Here is a 19,818-nt window from a genome sequence, read left to right on the forward strand (position 1 = left end):
TTCTTACTTTGAAGATTTTTCTCTACAGGAACTTCATGAATAGGGTTCACACTGATTAGAGGTTGTAAATGACCATATCCAAATTTCCAGCTGGCTTGCTGTAATTGAGTTGAAACCTCTTGCGTCATAATCGTTCTTCAGTGTCAGCAATTTCAGTTGTCTTGTTCATGTCTTGAATCATCATTTCATCAAGTTCAGGAAGGGGATTGACTTTTTCCTCAACAAGTTCATTGAATTGTAATGTAGGAACGTAGTTTGAGCACTTCACAAGTCTTTCCTCTTATACACATTGGTCTCTGCCTTTTTCCCAGAATTTGCAGGATCAATTGTTTCTGTATTGCTGATATTCACTGAAGGAGGTGTGCTTTCATCACGATCTGAATCAACATCCAGAATTCTAAGCTTCCTTTTTCTAGGAGATTTCTGCATTTGTGTACCTCTTGAGTCCATCTCTTTTTTTTTATTATCTGATGCCATTCCTGATGCCACAACCTTCTTTTTTTTTACTTTTGATTTCTGTTTGGAGATGTCCTTGATTTTTCTCTTTGGGCTTTGACGAATTGGTGAACTGTCTAGTGCCATATCAGTAGTTGATGATGGAACACTAGTAGTAACCAAATTATATTTTTCTGCCATGTTTGTGCTAAGAAATTGCCACACTTCTTTAGGAACGAAACATTCACCTTCTAAATTATTTTTCTTATCACCATTTATTATGGCTTTAATCCCTGTTTCTGAAATCTTACTAATAGGTACTAATTCGTCATCAGGAAAATCAGCAGAGGGGCACATATGATTGAAAATCAACTGTAAAAACCTAACATAACAGATATACTTAAGCTTATCCTCTTTTCTAGTACCTATCAAGTTAAGGATGAAATTTCCATAATCAAACACAGTGTTGTAGATAAGAGAATACCCAATTTCAAGTGATCCTGATGGAATAGCATCAAAGTTTGAAACCTTGTTCAAGAAGCATCTAGTGATACAATCAAAGTACAAGTTCCATTGCTTCTTCAGGCGAGATCTCTGCAGTACTCTAATCCTGTCAGGATCACCATTATATCCCAGTAATTTCAAAAACGCAATAAGCACATCAGCTGTAATATATGCTGGAGTTTTTTCTTCTAATTTTGGAAGATGCAGTGCTTCCTCCACCACCTCCGGTGTGATGACATACTCCTTGCCATTGTAATTGAACGTCAATTTTGATTTCTCTGTTTGGCCTCCATTTATAAACTTTAAAGTGCTCCAAATTTGCATTACACTTTTGAAAGTAACCTTAGTAGGTTGAGTCAATGCGTAATAAATTGGACTACAAGTCAAAAAGTCTATAATGATATGAAAATCATCAGGAAACACAGATTTCTCTAAAGGAGCACAGAAATTGTTTGGGGCAAACTCGTACCCTTTTATCGAACACTTGGTGTTCATGAAAGGAGAGGTCTGCATTTTGATGAAGTTAGTGAAATGTGATTTAGATTTACTAGAATTTGAAGATTGAAGATGTTAATCTGAAAGAGATGAGAAAGCTTAGTTGGAGAATTGAATTTGAAAACCGCCGATTGTGTAGTGGAGTGGAAGTTATGAAAGAGTGTGTTAAGTTGGTTCTGTAGTTCTGATAAATGCTGATTGTTTTCCCGCTTCTTTGTTTTTTTTAAAATTAGCGCACTTTTGTTTGTTTTGAATTATTTGTTTAGGGAAGAAATTCTTAATTTATTACTTAAATTTAAATTTTAAATAAATATTATTTAATGAATTTTTTGTAATAATTATTTTTAGCATTTGGTAAATAAGTTTAGTCTTACAGGCAAGAAACCAGTTAATAAAATTAATTTAAAATCGTTAACATTTGGGGTTTATGGTTTGGGTTTTAGAATAATTAATTCTACTGTATATTAAATTGCCCGACGGTTAGGGTTTAGGATTGAGGGTGTAGGGCCGGTAGGCCCTACTCCCTCGAGCCTAAACCCTAATTAAGGCGAGGCTGAAGGGCCGAAGGCCCTGAAGCCGAGACGTAGGCGGAATAAATAAATTTAAAATCGTTAACATTTGGGGTTTATGGTTTGGGTTTTAGAATAATCAATTCCTACTGTATATTAAATTGCCCGACGGTTAGGGTTTAGGATTGAGGGTGTAGGGCCGGTAGGCCCTACTCCCTCGAGCCTAACCCTAATTAAGGCGAGGCTGAAGGGCCGAAGGCCCTGAAGCCGAGACGTAGGCGGAATAAATAAATTTAAAATCGTTAACATTTGGGGTTTATGGTTTGGGTTTTAGAATAATTAATTCCTACTGTATATTAAATTGCCCGACGGTTAGGGTTTAGGATTGAGGGTGTAGGGCCGGTAGGCCCTACTCCCTCGAGCCTAAACCCTAATTAAGGCGAGGCTGAAGGGCCGAAGGCCCTGAAGCCGAGACGTAGGCGGAATAAATTAATTTAAAATCGTTAAAATTTGGGGTTTATGGTTTGGGTTTTAGAATAATCAATTCCTACTGTATATTTTATTATTTAATAAACACATTATTACAATTGTTAATAATTTTTTGTGTTTTTTTTGGTTTTAAGAAAGATAAGTTTTAAAACTAAATAAAATCATACATGGTTTTTATTAAATTATTTGTTTATTCATAATTACTAATTTAAATCATAGATAATATAAACGGTCGTTTGGATGAAAATGAAAATCAAAATTTTGCTTCTGTTACGGAATCATAATTACTTGCACCAGTATTCATGCTTCTTCCCAACACGTATTGATTAAATGTTCCTCCTCCTTTTAAATAAATGTCTCTTCAGTTCTTTAATACACTATTCTATAAAAAGGCATGCATGTAAGCCTACTGTAACACTCATATCAGAAACCCTTTCTTATCTAAAACCTTTCATCTTCTTCTCCAACCCTTTTGTTTTTTGAAAATGTCTCTCTCTGACGGTTCCGTCCGCATCTGCCAGCGCTGCTTCAGCGTCACTGTTTGGGGTGTTCGCTACCATGTTCTCAGCCTCCCTGATGAGGTTGTTGAAGAAATGGACTTCGAGACACATCTCGAGGTCCAGTTTCTGACAATGAACTGTTACCTTCATGAGGAGCGCCTCCGTGAAGAAGCCGAGGCAAGGAGGCTTGCTGCCATCAGACGCCGCGAATGGATCATTCGATTCGCGGGGATGATGTCCAGTATCCTCCACAAGCAGGAGGAGGAGGAGAAGAAGGCAGAGGAAGAGTCTTCTAGTTGATAGGGCTAGATAGGTCTTCCTTTATGTACTGTCTTCTTTTTTAAATATATTATTATTAATGAAAAATGAATGTTTGATTGCATCTAATCTTTTTTGGTATGTTGTGTTTTTGAATAATTTATTTTAATCTATTGTGGTTGATTAAGTATAAAAGCCAATGGTATAATCATCGATTGCTATGAAAATAAAAGTCGAAGACGAAAGAAGTAAAAGTTACACAATGGAAATATTTTCATTAATAGAAGCCCGTGATGGGGCGAGGATTACAAGCAAACGACTTAGTAGTCGTTATCAGTTTTATCCCTTAAGAAGGAGTTCTCCATCTTCAACTCCTTCACTTCTTCCTGCAGCTCATCTATTTTGTCTTCAAGGCGGTCGTTTCGCCTTTCAAGCATCCTTATCCTCGCCTGAAGCTCGGTGATGAGGACCTGAAGTTCGCCTAAGGTTGGGCGAGGAGGAGGCGGAGGAACCGCGTTCGGATCTGGCATAAGTGGCGGAGGATCAGACTCCACTGCCCTATCAAACTCGGCGAGAAGATCTTTAGCAGACATGGTGAGATGGTGATGAAGAAGTGAGAAAAAGTAAACTGAGATGAAACTCTATTTATAGAAAACAAGAGACTCTCTGAATTCTGACTTCGTTTTCAGTGAAATACAAAAGAATCATGTTTTGATGAGTAAAGTTAATGTGTTTAAATTCAATTTACTTATGATGCTAAAAGTGAATTACTGACAGCTGTGAAAAACTACCAGGATCCAAAATACTGATGATGTCAAATATTATTCTATAAGAGAATCATGTCTTTAAGGATTAAATACTGATGACGTTTATTTGATTCTACAATAGAATCATGTGTTAAGATTTAAATACTGTCAGGATCCAAAAATACTGATGATTTAAATTTGATTCTACAAGAGAATCATGTTTTTTGAACATACAGAATATGTTAAAAATCAATTACTGATGATGTTAGTTTGATTCTATAAGAGAATCATGTCTTAAGGATTAAATACTGTCAGGATTGGAAATACTGATGACATGAATTTCATTCTACAAGGGAATCATGTATTAAAAGTAAAATACTGATGATGACAATTTGGTTCTACAAGAGAACCATGTGTTAAGAGTTAAAATACATAAATGAAATACTGTTAGGATCAAAATACTGATGATTTATAATTTGACAGATGTGAAACACAGTGAGTATCCAAGTACTGTTTGGAATGGACATATTGATGCAACACAATTAACCAAGCTTAAACAAAATATTTTTACAAGCTCAGTCCACTTCTGATTCACAAATTTAATTCTACAAGAGAATTATGTGTTAAGAGTTATTTACATGTATGAAACTGTCAGGATCAAAATACTGATGATCTTAATATGACAGATGTGAAACACAGTCAGTATTCAAATACTTCAGGAACAGAAATACTGATGCAACACAATTATCCAAGATTAATCAATATATTTTTACAAGTTCAGTCTAGTCTAGTTCTGATTAACAAACTTTATCTCTGTTTTCATGTGGTCTTTCAAGATGTTTATTTCTGAGTAGACAATCTTTGCAGCATATATTTTTCTTGCCTTCTCCAATTGCCTTTTCTGTTCAATACCCTGTAAATATGATTGTCACAAATGGTCATAAAAGAGAAAAAAACACATATCTAATCCAAACTTGAAATTATTTTAGAAACAAAAGTTAGTTTTGCATCCAACCTCCGCAGCAAATTTGCAATCCCAGTTGCGCAGAGTATATCCCATATATGTTTCCATATGATGCATCACAAACACTCCAGAGTCTACATTCTTATTTGAAGTTCTCCATTTCATTTCTAGACGTTGCACTGGAGCATTATTTAACAACTTGATTTTTCTTGGGCTTTTCTGTGCCATGTATAACCCAAAGTTCTCTTGCTGAAACGTATAGTTAAAAATATAATAGTTGGTTAATATAATCAAATAAAACATAAATTACTATATCTATTTAAAACTGGAAAAAGTTGCATACCAGGGCTTCAGGTATTCCATCATACATGATATCTACACGGTCTCCACTTCGGTTGTCAATTATGTCAACACAAATCTTCCTTAAATTGAAGCATATCAGGTAGAAGTGGTTTCCAGAGAAGATTGGGAAGAAGATCTTTGGTTGAAAAAAAAACAAATATATTTACTCACAATCTAAATATGAAAATAGGAAATAATCTCACATTGTTATAAATGATAAATATGGATAGAGTATATACCAGATCAACATGATTAATATCAACTCTGTGCTTGAACAAAATTGCATCCATGTTGGATTTGAACTTCATGTATGTTATATTTGGATCAGTACTGTTTGCTACCAATTGGCTTCCTTTAACCACATTTCCCATCTACCATTAAAGACACATATAACAGTTATTAATAAAAATTCTAAACATATAATATGAGTTCTGCAGATATAATATATAACATGGAGTATGAAATAACAGACTGTAGATTATTTGTGATTAACTTACTGTCACCATTGTACTGCAGAAAAACCTATAAGGAGACTCTGCTGCTCTGAATTTTTCATCTTCGTTTAGTATGCTTGTATAAGCATCAACAACATGGAACAACACTTCTTTTCCAATTTGTAGGCTTTGAATGTGATGCTTCAAGCAAGTAACGTTGTTCCAGAGGAATATCTCAATCCTGCATGTTTAAAACAGAGTCAATTATTAGCTTTTGCTTTTGCAAAGTATAGTGTCAACCATATTAAATACTGTTAGGATTATATATATATGAAATACTGTCAGGATCAAAATACTGATGATTTTTTATTTGACAGCTGTGAAATACAGTCAGTATCCAAATACTGTCATGTATCATTACTTAAAGGAATGGAATGGTTTCCAAATGACTCTAACACTGAATCATAATATTTTATAAATCACGATTGAGTCATTATAGTCAATAACCATCTGCTATTTGAAACTAAAATGTATACTAAATATATACTCACATTGCTCGGTTCTTTCTTCCATTAATCCAGCTCCATACTTCTTCTTCATCTTTGCTGAACCTTTGTGTGTTGAGATCAATCCCTTGGATTTTGAATGGAGACTTCTGATGATCAGTTGGTTTGAGTACCCTTTTCAGATGATTGTTGAGTCCATATGCAGCATAGCTTGGCTCATTCCTAGTAATATGTTTTGTGTAAATATTACTATCAACCACCTGACCCCCTAATTTTAAATCATCTAAAAAGTCATCTATGTCGTGCATCTTATTAAAAGCCCTTTCATTTTCCGGGAGCATTAAAATGTCAAATGTTTTCCAGTCTTTGTATGTGAAAAAATCCCAGCCTTTATCAATACTGTTTTGCCAAAGAGTAAAAAAGAATTCTAAGAATCTATCTAAACAAGTTATGTTCAGAAAGTTATGTAGTAAAAGTATTATTTAAATCTTTCACCTTCCTGTTGTCATCTCTTCAAACCTCTGTTCATATTCTTTCATTTTATCACTTTCTGGGAACAGCTGTTTCCCCTTGTCAAGTGTTTCACCAAATTCTTTCTTCAGCTTTTCCATTTGTGATAAATGATGCTGTAATCTTGACGATATCTCCTAGTTTCATTAATGTATGTTAGTACTTGCACATAGTTATGAATCTATAGTAAATTACTTGATTCTAATAAATTTTCTTACATCCTCTGTGAGCACCTCAGTGCTATTGTGATTCTGTTCAACATCTCTTGCAATTGACAATATTGATGCATCAACATTGTCTTGTGGAGAAAACAGCCGACTGGGTCCTACGCCCTTCAATGTTTCTTTAGGTGTGGTGAAGTTGCTGTTCCCACCCTGTATTATAGAATAAAAACATCATTTATATTCATTTATTTATGGAAATAAACAAAAACTCAAGTTAAAAAGGATACATAATCAAAAACAGTTATATTTAATATGGTGGTTCTACTATAGAATCATCTTCATTTTTTATTATTTTTATACCTTGTACTGTTCAGAGTTCACATCATTTTGTTTGCTTTCATCAGGAGTTTCAAATTCTGGAACCTGCATAATCATATAAATAATTGGCATTTTTTATATTCATGACTATATGTAGAAAGAATATAGACTATCTACTTACAATATCTCCATAACCAAAATTATTATCAAGACCCTCCCTCTTTGCTCTGTCATCAATGCATGAATTCTTCCAGCCAACAAAGGCAGGCCATGTTTTCTTCACTCTAACATCAGGATGGCTTGTCCTAGCTAGATAAAAGTACTACAGACAAAATAGAAAGTCATAAGAGACGATGGCAGAAGTTATACATATATAGTAAAAAAGAGTATCAAATGTTTCAAGGTGTCTTACAAGAAGAAAAACAAAACAACCAGTGTAGTATTGTGTTTTTGGATCATTCCACCATTGTTCATGAGCCTCTTTCAAATTTTGTATCACAAGTTTGCACCAATTGTAGTCTCTTGCATTGTCAAAATTACCACTGAACCTCAGGATTTTGGGGCAAACAAAGGACGTTTTATCTGTTCTGATGAAAAGGTTAGCCATCAGAATCATGAAGTTCTGCTTGAAATGTTCATCGGCATCACGAGACTCTGCAATCTTTTCACGCAACATCTTTTCAGTGATCCTGCTTGGCTGCCTTTCTTTAAATTGTTTGCCTCAGCTTTGGATTTTATCTTTAGAATCTTCAAGTTTAACATCCAATTTCCCTTGGGGTAGACCAATTATGTCAAAAACATCATCCTCTGTTATTTTAAGATTCCGATTTGGGAATAGACCAAACTCACATTTATTGTGCTCGAACCACCATAAGCAATTAACTATTGTCTTGTGTGGCAGTTCCTCACCAAGAGTAAAATGAAGGAGTGCACCAAACCCAGCAGATTTGACCCACTGCCTTTGAGCTTCAGACAGCCTTGAGATTGTTTTTGAAAATGTTGATGGATAAGCACGGATTAAAATCTTTTTTGGTTTCTCATCATCATCTTTTTCTTCTTCTTCTTCCACTTCTTCATCTTCATTCTCTGCTTCCACCTTTTTCTTCAATTTCTTTTCCTTATTATGTTGTACCTGTATCAAATATTAAACATAGCTCATTAAATATTAAATATTATGTTGTAAAAATTAAAGTTCATGTTAGAACATAGCTCAACAGTTCTACTGTGGAATGTAAACCTGAGATGATTACTATCAGTAATCCTGATGCACTCATCAGTAATCCTGATGCACTCATCAGCAATACTGATGTACTCATTAGTAATCATTATGATCCGTATGAATCAAATATTTTTAAAGCTCATCTTAGAATAATAGCTTAACAGTGCTACTACCTGAGATGATGACTATCAGTAATCCTGATGCAGTCATCAGTAATCCTGATGCACTCATCAGTAATCCTGATGTATTCATCGGTAATCATTAATTTTGCTTCTAAAGTGGAACCAACTATAATTATTAAAAAATTGGCACTATTTTACTTATGTTACAGAATCAGACCATTTAAATGTTTTTACAAATGTGTAACTGTACTATACAATAGAAACCATGTATATTTTATATGTCTACTGTTGTAAAATGGGATGAACAATGAACAAGTACTGTTATAGTGTAACTATTTACCTCTTCTACGGCTTTCCTTTTATTGACACCTTCATTCTTTGTCGCCCTTACTATTCTTTGTGCTTTTTCTGCTGGTCCCTTGTCTGCATTTTCTCCTCCCTCAGGGTCGACAATATGAATAGAGAAATCTTCTTCATCTTCTTTTATAGGTTGTAGCCTTGGAGATTTTCTCACAGAAGGTGCAGCAGCAGCCAGCTTTTCCTTGCCATCTTTTTCATGAGTGGCAATTGTTTCAGCTGTTTACAAAAACAAACAGTGTTAGACATAAGAAATCTGGATAGCACTATTTATTATACAATATAAAAAATATTATTCTAATTGAAGTTTACATGCAGGTGGTGTTGGTTGGTTGGGTTCTTGCTGCTCCTGTGAGCTCTCTGGAGTGTACACAACTAGTGAACGAATAGGTTCACATTGTACCACCATCTCAGCCTCTTGTTCATCTTTAGAAAGTTTTTCAATTTCTTCAGCAGCAATTTCATTATCGACATTTTGGCCATCAACTTCCATATTACTTGAAAGATCTATGCATCAACAAAGACCACAATTGTAATCCAACAAAGTGATTATATTATTCTAAATTAATGAGATTGAATTTTGCATACTCTTTTCCTTGACCACAATTATGTCTTCTGAAGCTTGCATTTGGTCAGTATGCAATTTCTCTGATGATAGATTGTTGAAAAAGTTGTTCATCTCTTCCTCTGTGAACCAACTGCTATTCATCTGTTAAACATTTTAATTTGGTTGTTATTTGTTAACAAAAATATATTATAAATAGTAGAATTAAATAATAATATATACTTACAAAGCCACCATGTTCATTAATGTTGAAGTTTTCTGGACAAGACATCAAAAACTTGAACATATAGTAAAGAACATAGTATCCACATTTTTCACCGTCATCCTGTTGAGGAACCATTGGAATACTCAAATCGAACTGGAAAACATCATCAGTTCCTTGTACTGACTCATTCTTATACATTTGGTACACAAATCTGCATGAAAAAGTTCCTACTAAAACAACACAGTCGTCATAAATAAATCATTAAATTCTAAAATACTAATCAAATAGAGATTGTACTGTTTGATGCACGGTTCTAGGTTCTTTGGTTCTGCTTCTTGAAGTGAGTCCAATAACAGCATACATGGACTTTTTTCATTCATCTCCAAATCTTCTCCCAAGTTACAGAGTATGAGAAGATTCCAATGATTACTGTCAAATGATTAAACCCACATTCTTATAGTTAGTGCATTAGGAGCAGTAAAATAATTTATAGGTCTTACGTTTTTGTTATATACCTTTGGCAGATGGGAACAAAAACATATCTGCAAGCAAATATCTTTTGCTTCTTTATCCACTTCCACACATTGCTTTTCTCAATTGCTGTAGAATCTTTTTTCTTTGCCTTTTTAACTGCATCCATATATGATATGAAGAACATAGGGTCGAAAAACGAACATCCTGTCTTCCTTTCTTCTGGTATAATCTTCAAAATCAACCTATAACAAACATGTTATAGGTTACCAAAATTACCAAACCGCCTAATAGTTATAATGTGCCAAATAATTTACCTCATATACTCATCAAAATTTTTTGTGTCCAGTTGTCCTTCATGACGCGTTCTACAGATGATTCGTAGTCGTTTTCCTTTATTTTTATTCTGTCCTGATGCTTTGCTTCCACTCTTCTTTCCAGATTTTATTTTAAGTCCTGCGATGTATTATACAGTCAGTGTGTTGAAAATATTTAATAGAAACAACTACAGATACATTATAATCCTGATGCATTACAATCCTGATGAATTACAGTGATATGCAATTTACACTATCACAAAATCATTGTTTTCCATATAAAACATATCTTTAATCATTACTAATATAATGACTCCACTGTAGAACCATATCTACAATTCTGTTTCATTATAAAAGCAAATTACAGCAATTCTAATTGACTCTGTTACTGAATCATTGTCTTTCACAAAAAACATAGCTCTGAGGATTACTAATACAATTACTCTATTGTAGAACCAGTTAAACATTTCTGATAATCTTACAAAACAAAAAAACAACAAATCAAATTGACTCCAGTGTTGAACCAGATCTAAAGTCCTGATGCTTTCAAAAAAACAAATTACAACATATTACATAGACTCTATCACAGAATCATTTGTTTTTCACATAATACCTAGCTCTGCGGATTTCCAATCTAATGACTCTACTTTAGAACCAGTTCTACATTCCTGATGCTTTCAAATAACCAAATTACAACAAATCAAATTGACTCTACCACAGAATCCTTTTTTTTCACATAACACATAGCTGTCAGGATTACTGATGAAATGACTCCACTATAGAACCAGATCTAAAGTCCTGATGCTTTCAAAAAAACAAATTACAACATATTACATAGACTCTATCACAGAATCATTTGTTTTTCACATAATACCTAGCTCTGAGGATTTCCAATCTAATGACTCTACTTTAGAACCAGTTCTACATTCCTGATGCTTTCAAATAACCAAATTACAACAAATCAAATTGACTCTACCACAGAATCCTTTTTTTTCACATAACACATAGCTGTCAGGATTACTGATGAAATGACTCCACTGTAGAACCAGATCTAGAGTCCTGATGCTTTCAAAAAAACAAATTACAACATATTACATTGACTCTATCACAGAATCATTTGTTTTTCACATTATACCTAGCTCTGAGGATTTCTAATCTAATGACTCTACTGTAGAACCTGTTCTACATTCCTGATGCTTTCAAATAACCAAATTACAACAAATCAAATTGACTCTATCACAGAAACATTGTTTTACACATAACACATAGCTGTCAGGATTACTGATGAAATGACTCCACTATAGAACCAGATCTAAAGTCCTGATGCTTTCAAAAAAACAAATTACAACATATTACATAGACTCTATCACAGAATCATTTATTTTTCACATAATACCTAGCTCTGAGGATTTCCAATCTAATGACTCTACTTTAGAACCAGTTCTACATTCCTGATGCTTTCAAATAACCAAATTACAACAAATCAAATTGACTCTACCACAGAATCCTTTTTTTTCACATAACACATAGCTGTCAGGATTACTGATGAAATGACTCCACTGTAGAACCAGATCTAGAGTCCTGATGCTTTCAAAAAAACAAATTACAACATATTACATTGACTCTATCACAGAATCATTTGTTTTTCACATTATACCTAGCTCTGAGGATTTCTAATCTAATGACTCTACTGTAGAACCTGTTCTACATTCCTGATGCTTTCAAATAACCAAATTACAACAAATCAAATTGACTCTATCACAGAAACATTGTTTTACACATAACACATAGCTGTCAGGATTACTGATGAAATGACTCCACTATAGAACCAGATCTAAAGTCCTGATGCTTTCACAAAAACAAATTACAATATATTACATTGACTCTATCACAGAATCATTTGTTTTTCACATAATACCTAGCTCTGAGGATTTCTAATCTAATGACTCTACTGTAGAACCAGTTCTACATTCCTGATGCTTTTGACAAAAGTGAAGCATATTCAAATTGACTCTATAGCTTAATAAATTATAGAATCATTATGTTAATTAGGTATTAATGATTAAACACTTAATATATCTGTGTTTCTATAATAGAATCATAGTTTCTTAAACCTAAACTTATAAATTCCTTAATCGACTCGATTTTAGAAGCATAAACACACATGCAACATCAAATCAAAGTCAAATCAAGCTCAAATTATAACAAAACATTCGCAAAATTATTATGCTGAGGTTCTATTACAGAATCAGTAAAAACATTACAATCGAGTGTAAAAACAAGCTGAAATCGTCAATTTCGGTTACCTTTTCCCAGCATTCTGTATCGTGTTTGTGATTCGTAATCTCTGATTGAAATTCGCCTTCTCTTGCTTGCCAGAAATCACGCGCTCGGTCGAATTTCCTTTGTTCTCTTTCTCTTGCTCTCTCTCTCTCTCTCTCTTCAGTCGTGTGTATAGCTGTGTGTATAACGGTCACGCCGTGTTTGTTTTTGGCTAGTTGATTTCTGTTTTTATATGTTATATCAAAATTAATATCAGCCGTTGGATTAATATTAAAATTTTAAGGGCTGGATAAGGGGTCTCCATGGTTCTCCACATAAACTGATTCTCCATAGAGTGGGACTCTATATATATATATATATATATATATATATATATATATATATATATATATATATATATATATATATATATATATATATTGAATGTATAGATTAGATTTGTTTTCATTAAATATAGGGGTATACTTGTTTTTCCGTAAAAACTAAAATACTCAGCAGCGTTTACTTGATATAAATTTTACTCTCTCCGTTTCAATTTACATGTTCACTTTTAAAATAAAATTTTGTTTCAAATTACCTGTCCACTTCAATTTTTAATGCAAAATCATATTTTCAAAGTCAATTTTACTCCACATATTATTTATTTATATTTCCTGGATCAATCTCACTCCACATATTTTGATCATGTAATGGAATTGATTTGTGAACATACACCTTTCTTAAACTGTGTGATTATTTTAAGGGATAAATATCAATTAGTTCATTGGTTTCGTCCAAATGTATCAATTGAGTCGCTGATTCCCAAATTGACTCAAATAAGACACTCATTAGAAAAATTTGTATCAAAAATATCACTCTATCGTTAGTCAAAATTTTGAAAGTATTATATATTGAGTTTCACACATTTTTTATGAATGGTATTACATCCAAATGAAAGATTCCAAATTCTACTATTTTCGCTAATATTTTCAGATTTTTAAAATTTTATCAACTACTTATTTTTAATTTTTTGATTGTTTTATTTGATTTAAATAAAAAATAAATAGGAGATAAATTTTTAAAAATCTAAAAATATCATCTAAAATATTAGAACTCAGAATCTTTCATTTGGATGTAATACCATTCATAAAAAATGTGCGAAACTCAATATATAATACTTTCAAAATTTCGACTAACGATAGAGTGATATTTTTGATACAAATTTTTCTAATGAGTGTCTCAAATGAGTCGATTTGAGAATCAGTGACTCAATTGATACATTCGAACGAAACGAGTGACATGATTAATATTTATCCCATTATTTTAAAGTGGACATCTAATTTGAAACGGAAGGAGTATCATTTTCGAAATGGGTTGAAATAATTTTTACGCAAAGAATTACGCCATTTCAGAGAACGCGGACTCACTAGTTAATTAGTCAACACTGGTTTCCAATCAACCATACCCCAATCGGATCATATATTTTACAGATCCCCAATTGCAAAACCCTAGAATCCCAACATGGATCCGATCGTCCGCGTCCTCGAGGTCGTCCCTTACAGCATTCTCCGGCCGCCGCGTCTCCGCCTGAAGCTCCCCTCCTTCTCCCTCCCCTCCGCCATGACCGTCTACTCTCTCATCCTCCTCACCTACTTCATGGTCGTCTCGGGCATCGTCTACGACGTCATCGTTGAGCCCCCGGGCATCGGGTCGACCCAGGACCGGGCTACTGGAGCGGTCAAGCCGGTGGTTTTCATGTCGGGTCGGGTCAACGGGCAGTACATTATTGAGGGGCTCTCGTCCGGGTTTATGTTCGTGCTTGGTGGAATTGGGATTGTGTTGATGGATTTAGCGCTTGATAAGAATAGAGCCAAGAGTGTGAAGGTTTCGTTTGCGAGTGCTGGGATTTGTTTTGTTGTGATTGGGTATGTGATGAGTATGCTTTTTATTCGTATTAAGATCCCCGGTTATCTACGTTAGAGTTTTCCAGATGTTTTCTATTTCCTGTTTGTTGATTCGAGAAATTGTTTCGTAATGCTGAATGTTGGAAGATTTATTTATATGTTTAGTTAATTTGAGGTGAAATGTAGTTCCCGGGAATGGAAATTTTAATAACAAACTTAAGGTTATGGTTTCTTTCAGTTTGCGTTGAATGTTTTAGTCGTGTGTTTAGTTGCATAAGTAAGTTGATAACAAGTATAGGTAATTTGGGTTTGCAATTGCATTAGTTAATTTGAGCTTGCAAGTTCATTAATGTAGTTGTAATATTATGTTTCCATGTATATTAGTTGTTGATAAGAAGTATTTGGAATTGATAAGATTTCTTTTTAAAATAGAAATTGTAAACAGATTTGCCTGGTGCATTGATAAAGATTTGTTTAGTCACCTAATGCTTTGTAATTTTCTGTCATGGAGATTTCCATGTTTAAATCTATGATAGTGTAGTATGCATTGGTCTTTGGCTATTTCTCGAATGGCTTTTTGTTAATTCATTTGATATAATATTGTTAGCTAGTGGCAATGCTGAATTATTTACCTCAAAAATGTAATATATGTTCTTTCCTATTAACCTTCACCCAATTTTTTAGGTTACTAAATATCTGCTAAGCTACTTGTAAGTTGTAACGCATTGTTTATACCATTACTATTTGGAGTGATGTTTAGTTTCACTATGCCATGCAAATGGAAGTCGTTCATCTTTAGTAATTTGTTTGACATCTCATATAATCTGTATATACAATTTGATTTGATCTATGTAATACTACGTTTGATCATTGGCTAAATTACCTTTAGCTCCCTATTCATATGGTTATATCTCTAGAACTATAACTTTTCTCTGTACAAATGCATCAAAATTTTCACATTTCATCTGCCTAGATACATCAGAATTTTCACATGTTTGTTGTATTTGACCCTTAGCACGTTCCTGCTGACCATAGAATAATACAGTTAATAGTAGTACTCTTCCCTCCGAGTCTCCAACGATGAATACAATGCATGTGTTGGAATTTCAGTGAAATTATACAAGAATGTGCTTCAGGTATTATTGATAGAGATGCAAAACTAAACATTTCACTGTTAGAGAATAAAGATGCAATACATTAAAGGCTGGGGTCTTAGAGGTATTTCAGTCATGATAGTTTGATCTATATTTGTTTTTTGATTTGTTAAAAGATTGTATCTATTACTAAAGTGGCTCTATGATTCTTTAGGAGCTATAAGATCATTTATTATTCAGTCTGTCTTCAGTTGATATATGAGTTCTATAACTATAAAGTGGCAGCACAAGGAAGTTGCTATTATATATTTCCATTTTGAATTTGCTGCTCCGCTCTTTTATTCTCTCATTCCCATCAAAAGCGAGTCCCCTGTGATTCATATGATCTTCCCTGATCATCATGATTCACAACTCACAAGCACTAATGTTCTAGTTATCGACTAAATCGATACTTTGGGGTCAGAATATTGCTGATTGCGTTTGTGTCTCATCCCGCACAGAGGTATAACCTGTAGTATAGTCCTGCACTCCTGCTGGTATATGGGGGTAGTTGAGCACTGGTTGTGGCTGCTTTCTCTTAATTGACAGATAGTCTTATGTAGTAGTATGAATTTGATATCTAGTGATAAGATATACTATATTATGAGATAAGATATCTAAGATACAATTGATTTTTGCGCAAACAATATTTATATTGACATATATATGCAGTTTTATTTCTACAGATAACACAAAGAAGATAAAAATGTGTTTACAGTACAAAATTATGGAAGAACTTCTAAATCTAGACACTATATGCTACATCTTTATATGCTGATGCACTATATATATACTACCAACATAGATTCACTTGCACTTATCAATCTATTCTTAGAGAAACACCAAACAGGAAACCTCAAAATACCTCGAAATCTGGTTTTCCTGTCTATCTGGTAAAGTAACTTTTGGGTGAGAAGAGTCGCATTGGTGAGAACATTCCCATGAACTTTTGTGATCCTTTTGGTGTGTAATTGGGTGAAGCAAGGACCTCAATTCGATTATAACTAGGAATGATGTACCCCTCCTGTTTCTGATAATTAATATTACCATGCACATTTGCTCTGCTGAAGGTACTATATCTCTTAAACTTTGCTCCCCACGATTTCCTTACAGAGTTCTTGTGTTGACCGTTAATCATCTGTGTCAAGTACACTTGCACCTTTTCTAGTCCCTGTTCCACAACTTCAGTTGGTGGTGAAACAAGAGGATTACCTTCAACACAGAGTTTTTGTAACTTACCAAGGCAGCCAATGGAGTTGGGTAAGGTTGTGATCTTGTTGTAACTCACGTCCAGTTCAACGAGGGACAGGAGGAGACCTACGGAGTATGGTATGGTTGTCAGGTACTGGAAGTTCTGGCTCACGTTGAGGATTTCAAGGTTGATCAGGTTTTCAAGGTCGTCGGGTAGGGAGCGAAGGCAGTTTAAACGGGCATCTAAGATACGGAGGTTGGTCAAGTGAGAGGTGGAAGATGGAAGGAAAACAAGCTTGTTGGAATTGACCATGAGTTTCTTTAAGTTGATGAGTTCAAACCCTATTGTGTCTGGAAGTCTTGTTAACATGTTAAAGTTTGCATTTAGTTCTTCCAGTGATCTGCATGCATCAAATGAATTGAGCCATGTCAACTATAATTTGCAACAGAAGCAAAATTGCAATAATTATCTCACTTGCAGGAAACGTTACATGAAAATTTAGAACATGAAGCAGTCCTTCCAAGTACTTATATGCCAGTATGGAGGGCTAAGATTGAGTTCTGCACATAAATAGATCAGGGGAAGATTTTTTCTTTCTGTCTTTTCTTTTTTTTTTTTTTTTTTTTTTTTTCTCAGGACCAGGGAAAGCTTTCATATCATTTGAGGGTATATATGCCTATTTTCATGGACTGAATTTCAATCACTAAATATTTTATTTTCATAGAAGTAATAATAAGAATGTTTAAGATCTATTATCCCAAAAATGCCGAAACTATTCTTTTAAGTGGGTGAGAGTGTTTAAAATCCAGTTTCATGACTTATAAGGTAGAAACAGTTTATTGTGCAGATAATTTATGAATAAGTGGGTATTGGATGCAGTGGTTCTGGACTTAAAGCACACTTCCAATTTTTTTTGCTGCCGTTTGGCAAATTATATGAAGTGCTTAAAAATTGTAATAAAAGCCCAAGGAAAAAGCTAGGTAACCTAGCTTTTTTCCGGAACTCAGCTTCTTTCTGATTTTTTTCAGTATTGTTTAAAGTTCCGGATCTCAGACAATTGTTTAGTCTGATACTAAAGAAACATCGTAAAATTTGAAATATATATATCTACACATGAGATCATATATACTAGAGATAATCTCGAAAAAAAAAATCTAATTAATTCATGACTCGGGATGCATAATAAACCTTAAATTTATTTTAATAATAAAATTTTGTATTTATAAAATATTTCATGTATTAATAATAAAAGGTCTTATATTATTATAATTAATGTTTTAAAAGAAACAAATTATTATATTACAAAATTACGAAACTATACCAACTTATAAGTTAAGTTATCCAGACACTTATAAAACTTCTGGTAACTTATAAGTCACGGTATCCAAACACTTCTGGTAGCTTATAAGTTCACACCAACTTTTCACTTCTAATCCACTTCTATACTTTAAGTAATAAATCACTTCTTTTAAGCTCAGCCAAACACCATATAAATAGAAGTTAAAAGTAATAACATTTTTTAGTGACTTATTTATTTTTGAAATTTGATTTTACAAAAATGAAAAAATTATTGTAAAAAATAATTTATAATATTTTAATATTATATCAATAATTTGTATATGTGATAAATTGTAAATATGAAAAAGAATCTTAGAAAGTGAAAAATTCTAGCCTATAAGAAAGATGAAATATCAACAGTGGGAAAAGAAAATCTTTAACAAATAAAACAACAAATGAGAAGAAAGCTTCCACGTATATGCCCGGAAAAAGCTGACGACATAACACAAAGATAAAGGATCGACAGCAAAGTTGGTAAATAGAAGAAGTGAAGAATGAAGCACCTGCAATTTTCAATGGTCCGAGGGAGAGACTGAAGATGGTTCCCGGAGACATTCAAAACCTTGAGCTTTGACAAACACCCTATTGAATTCGGAAGAGACTTTAGCTCATTCGAGTGCACGTCCAGCACCACAACATTCAGGAGTCTCGCAGTTAACGACTCTGGTATGCTCTGTTGCAAAAAATAAAAAAGATTAGAAAGATATTTTCCATGCATATTGATATCACTGTTTAAATGAGTATTCAAAAAGTCCATATACGTAAATCACTACACAAAGTTGTGCAGACAACTTTGTAAGGATTTTATTAGCTTATAAACTGTTGTTCTTTTTAATTCCGACAACTATCGATTTCTGGCTCCGCCACCATCATTGCACGGATGTTAATGCAAAGTTTGACAGCACGCTCGTCGTGTTCATATTATATTTTGAGAATACAAAAAGTCAAATTTGAAACTTTTCGTCAAGTTAAAGCATGATACCATGTTAATAATCAATCTATCTAAAACTATATGGTATCAAAATAAAATTATAAATGAATCTTATGCTATATTTCAACATAACGAGATCACACGGAGGCCGGAGCATACCTGGAGAAAGTTAGAGGAGAGATCCAAGGTGGTGACTAAGGTCATGTTAAGAGAAGGATCAATAACAACCGGAAGAGTCTCCAAAGACATGCCACTTAGATCCAGTAGTTGACCATCAACTCCAGCCACCTTTTCTTCCTTCTGAAAACTACTAGTTCTCTTCTTTTTCACCTCCATCCCTGCTAGCTTTTGCTGCTGCTGTTTAAGCATCATCTTCTTAACACACACACTTATACACAATAACACAACAGCTAGGTGTAATTATAACACTTTACTCCAGTGGTCGTTTATATATACGATAGTATGACGGATTGCATAGGAAATAAACAAATAAAAAATGTGGGGAAAGAGTACAGATAAGTATCGAGGTACAATCGTACAAGACAGGTACGCAGAGCGGTTTCGATAGCGTAACCACGTTACTCAGTTCTCTAAAGTCAACTGTAATCGCTTGTCATATTTAAGTGTG

General features: G+C 33.8%; 5 protein-coding genes across 5 annotated transcripts; 1 reads left to right on the forward strand and 4 right to left on the reverse strand.

Moving 5' to 3' along the window:
• Window positions 1-4,656: 4,656 nt before the first annotated feature.
• Window positions 4,657-5,398, reverse strand: LOC135152673 (uncharacterized). Its single transcript, XM_064093220.1, has 3 exons — window positions 5,244-5,398; window positions 4,952-5,149; window positions 4,657-4,849 (listed from the first exon to the last, which is right to left on the reverse strand). Exons 1-3 carry the CDS (start codon window positions 5,268-5,270, stop codon window positions 4,724-4,726), a joined length of 351 nt encoding a protein of 116 aa, XP_063949290.1. The 5' UTR covers window positions 5,271-5,398; the 3' UTR covers window positions 4,657-4,723.
• LOC135152858 (uncharacterized) lies at window positions 5,308-7,306 on the reverse strand. The gene is made up of 7 exons (XM_064093988.1): window positions 7,217-7,306; window positions 6,911-7,066; window positions 6,678-6,829; window positions 6,228-6,581; window positions 5,740-5,917; window positions 5,482-5,613; window positions 5,308-5,322 (listed from the first exon to the last, which is right to left on the reverse strand). Exons 1-7 carry the CDS (start codon window positions 7,304-7,306, stop codon window positions 5,308-5,310), a joined length of 1,077 nt encoding a protein of 358 aa, XP_063950058.1.
• Window positions 7,307-7,895: 589 nt separating this feature from the next.
• On the reverse strand, window positions 7,896-10,565 carry LOC135152859 (probable ubiquitin-like-specific protease 2A). Its single transcript, XM_064093989.1, has 8 exons — window positions 10,431-10,565; window positions 10,158-10,358; window positions 9,940-10,071; window positions 9,664-9,853; window positions 9,461-9,581; window positions 9,185-9,379; window positions 8,856-9,091; window positions 7,896-8,306 (listed from the first exon to the last, which is right to left on the reverse strand). The coding sequence occupies exons 1-8, from the start codon at window positions 10,433-10,435 to the stop codon at window positions 7,896-7,898; spliced, it is 1,491 nt and encodes a 496-aa protein (XP_063950059.1). The 5' UTR covers window positions 10,436-10,565.
• Window positions 10,566-14,092: 3,527 nt separating this feature from the next.
• Window positions 14,093-14,833, forward strand: LOC108219724 (uncharacterized). Its single transcript, XM_017393226.2, has one exon. The coding sequence runs from the start codon at window positions 14,214-14,216 to the stop codon at window positions 14,670-14,672; it is 459 nt and encodes a 152-aa protein (XP_017248715.1). The 5' UTR covers window positions 14,093-14,213; the 3' UTR covers window positions 14,673-14,833.
• A 1,528-nt stretch (window positions 14,834-16,361) lies between these two features.
• LOC108219723 (plant intracellular Ras-group-related LRR protein 6) lies at window positions 16,362-19,660 on the reverse strand. The gene is made up of 3 exons (XM_017393225.2): window positions 19,350-19,660; window positions 18,763-18,932; window positions 16,362-17,321 (listed from the first exon to the last, which is right to left on the reverse strand). The coding sequence occupies exons 1-3, from the start codon at window positions 19,560-19,562 to the stop codon at window positions 16,616-16,618; spliced, it is 1,089 nt and encodes a 362-aa protein (XP_017248714.1). The 5' UTR covers window positions 19,563-19,660; the 3' UTR covers window positions 16,362-16,615.
• Between the last annotated feature and the right edge of the window lie 158 nt (window positions 19,661-19,818).

The sequence above is a fragment of the Daucus carota genome, chromosome 5, assembly GCF_001625215.2.
Source record: "Daucus carota subsp. sativus chromosome 5, DH1 v3.0, whole genome shotgun sequence".
NCBI lineage: Eukaryota > Viridiplantae > Streptophyta > Magnoliopsida > Apiales > Apiaceae > Daucus > Daucus carota.

Coding starts and splice junctions, on each gene's coding strand:
- LOC135152673 (XM_064093220.1), bottom strand. CDS start 5,270: ATGTATGATGGAATACCTGAAGCCCTG. Junction 5,150..5,243: donor ATGGAATACCTGAAGCCCTG/GTATGCAACTTT, acceptor TATACGTTTCAG/CAAGAGAACTTTGGGTTATA. Junction 4,850..4,951: donor ATTGCAAATTTGCTGCGGAG/GTTGGATGCAAA, acceptor TCATATTTACAG/GGTATTGAACAGAAAAGGCA.
- LOC135152858 (XM_064093988.1), bottom strand. CDS start 7,306: ATGCCAATTATTTATATGATTATGCAGGTTCCAGAATTTGAAACTCCT. Junction 6,582..6,677: donor GAAGAGATGACAACAGGAAG/GTGAAAGATTTA, acceptor TTGGCAAAACAG/TATTGATAAAGGCTGGGATT. Junction 5,614..5,739: donor TCTGCAGTACAATGGTGACA/GTAAGTTAATCA, acceptor CTTTAATGGTAG/ATGGGAAATGTGGTTAAAGG.
- LOC135152859 (XM_064093989.1), bottom strand. Junction 9,854..9,939: donor CTAGAACCGTGCATCAAACA/GTACAATCTCTA, acceptor TTTTTCATGCAG/ATTTGTGTACCAAATGTATA. Junction 8,307..8,855: donor AAAGGAAAGCCGTAGAAGAG/GTAAATAGTTAC, acceptor TATTTGATACAG/GTACAACATAATAAGGAAAA.
- LOC108219724 (XM_017393226.2), top strand. CDS start 14,214: ATGGATCCGATCGTCCGCGTCCTCGAGGTCGTCCCTTACAGCATTCTC.
- LOC108219723 (XM_017393225.2), bottom strand. CDS start 19,562: ATGATGCTTAAACAGCAGCAGCAAAAGCTAGCAGGGATGGAGGTGAAA. Junction 18,933..19,349: donor TCTCCTCTAACTTTCTCCAG/GTATGCTCCGGC, acceptor TTTTTGCAACAG/AGCATACCAGAGTCGTTAAC. Junction 17,322..18,762: donor CGGACCATTGAAAATTGCAG/GTGCTTCATTCT, acceptor TGATGCATGCAG/ATCACTGGAAGAACTAAATG.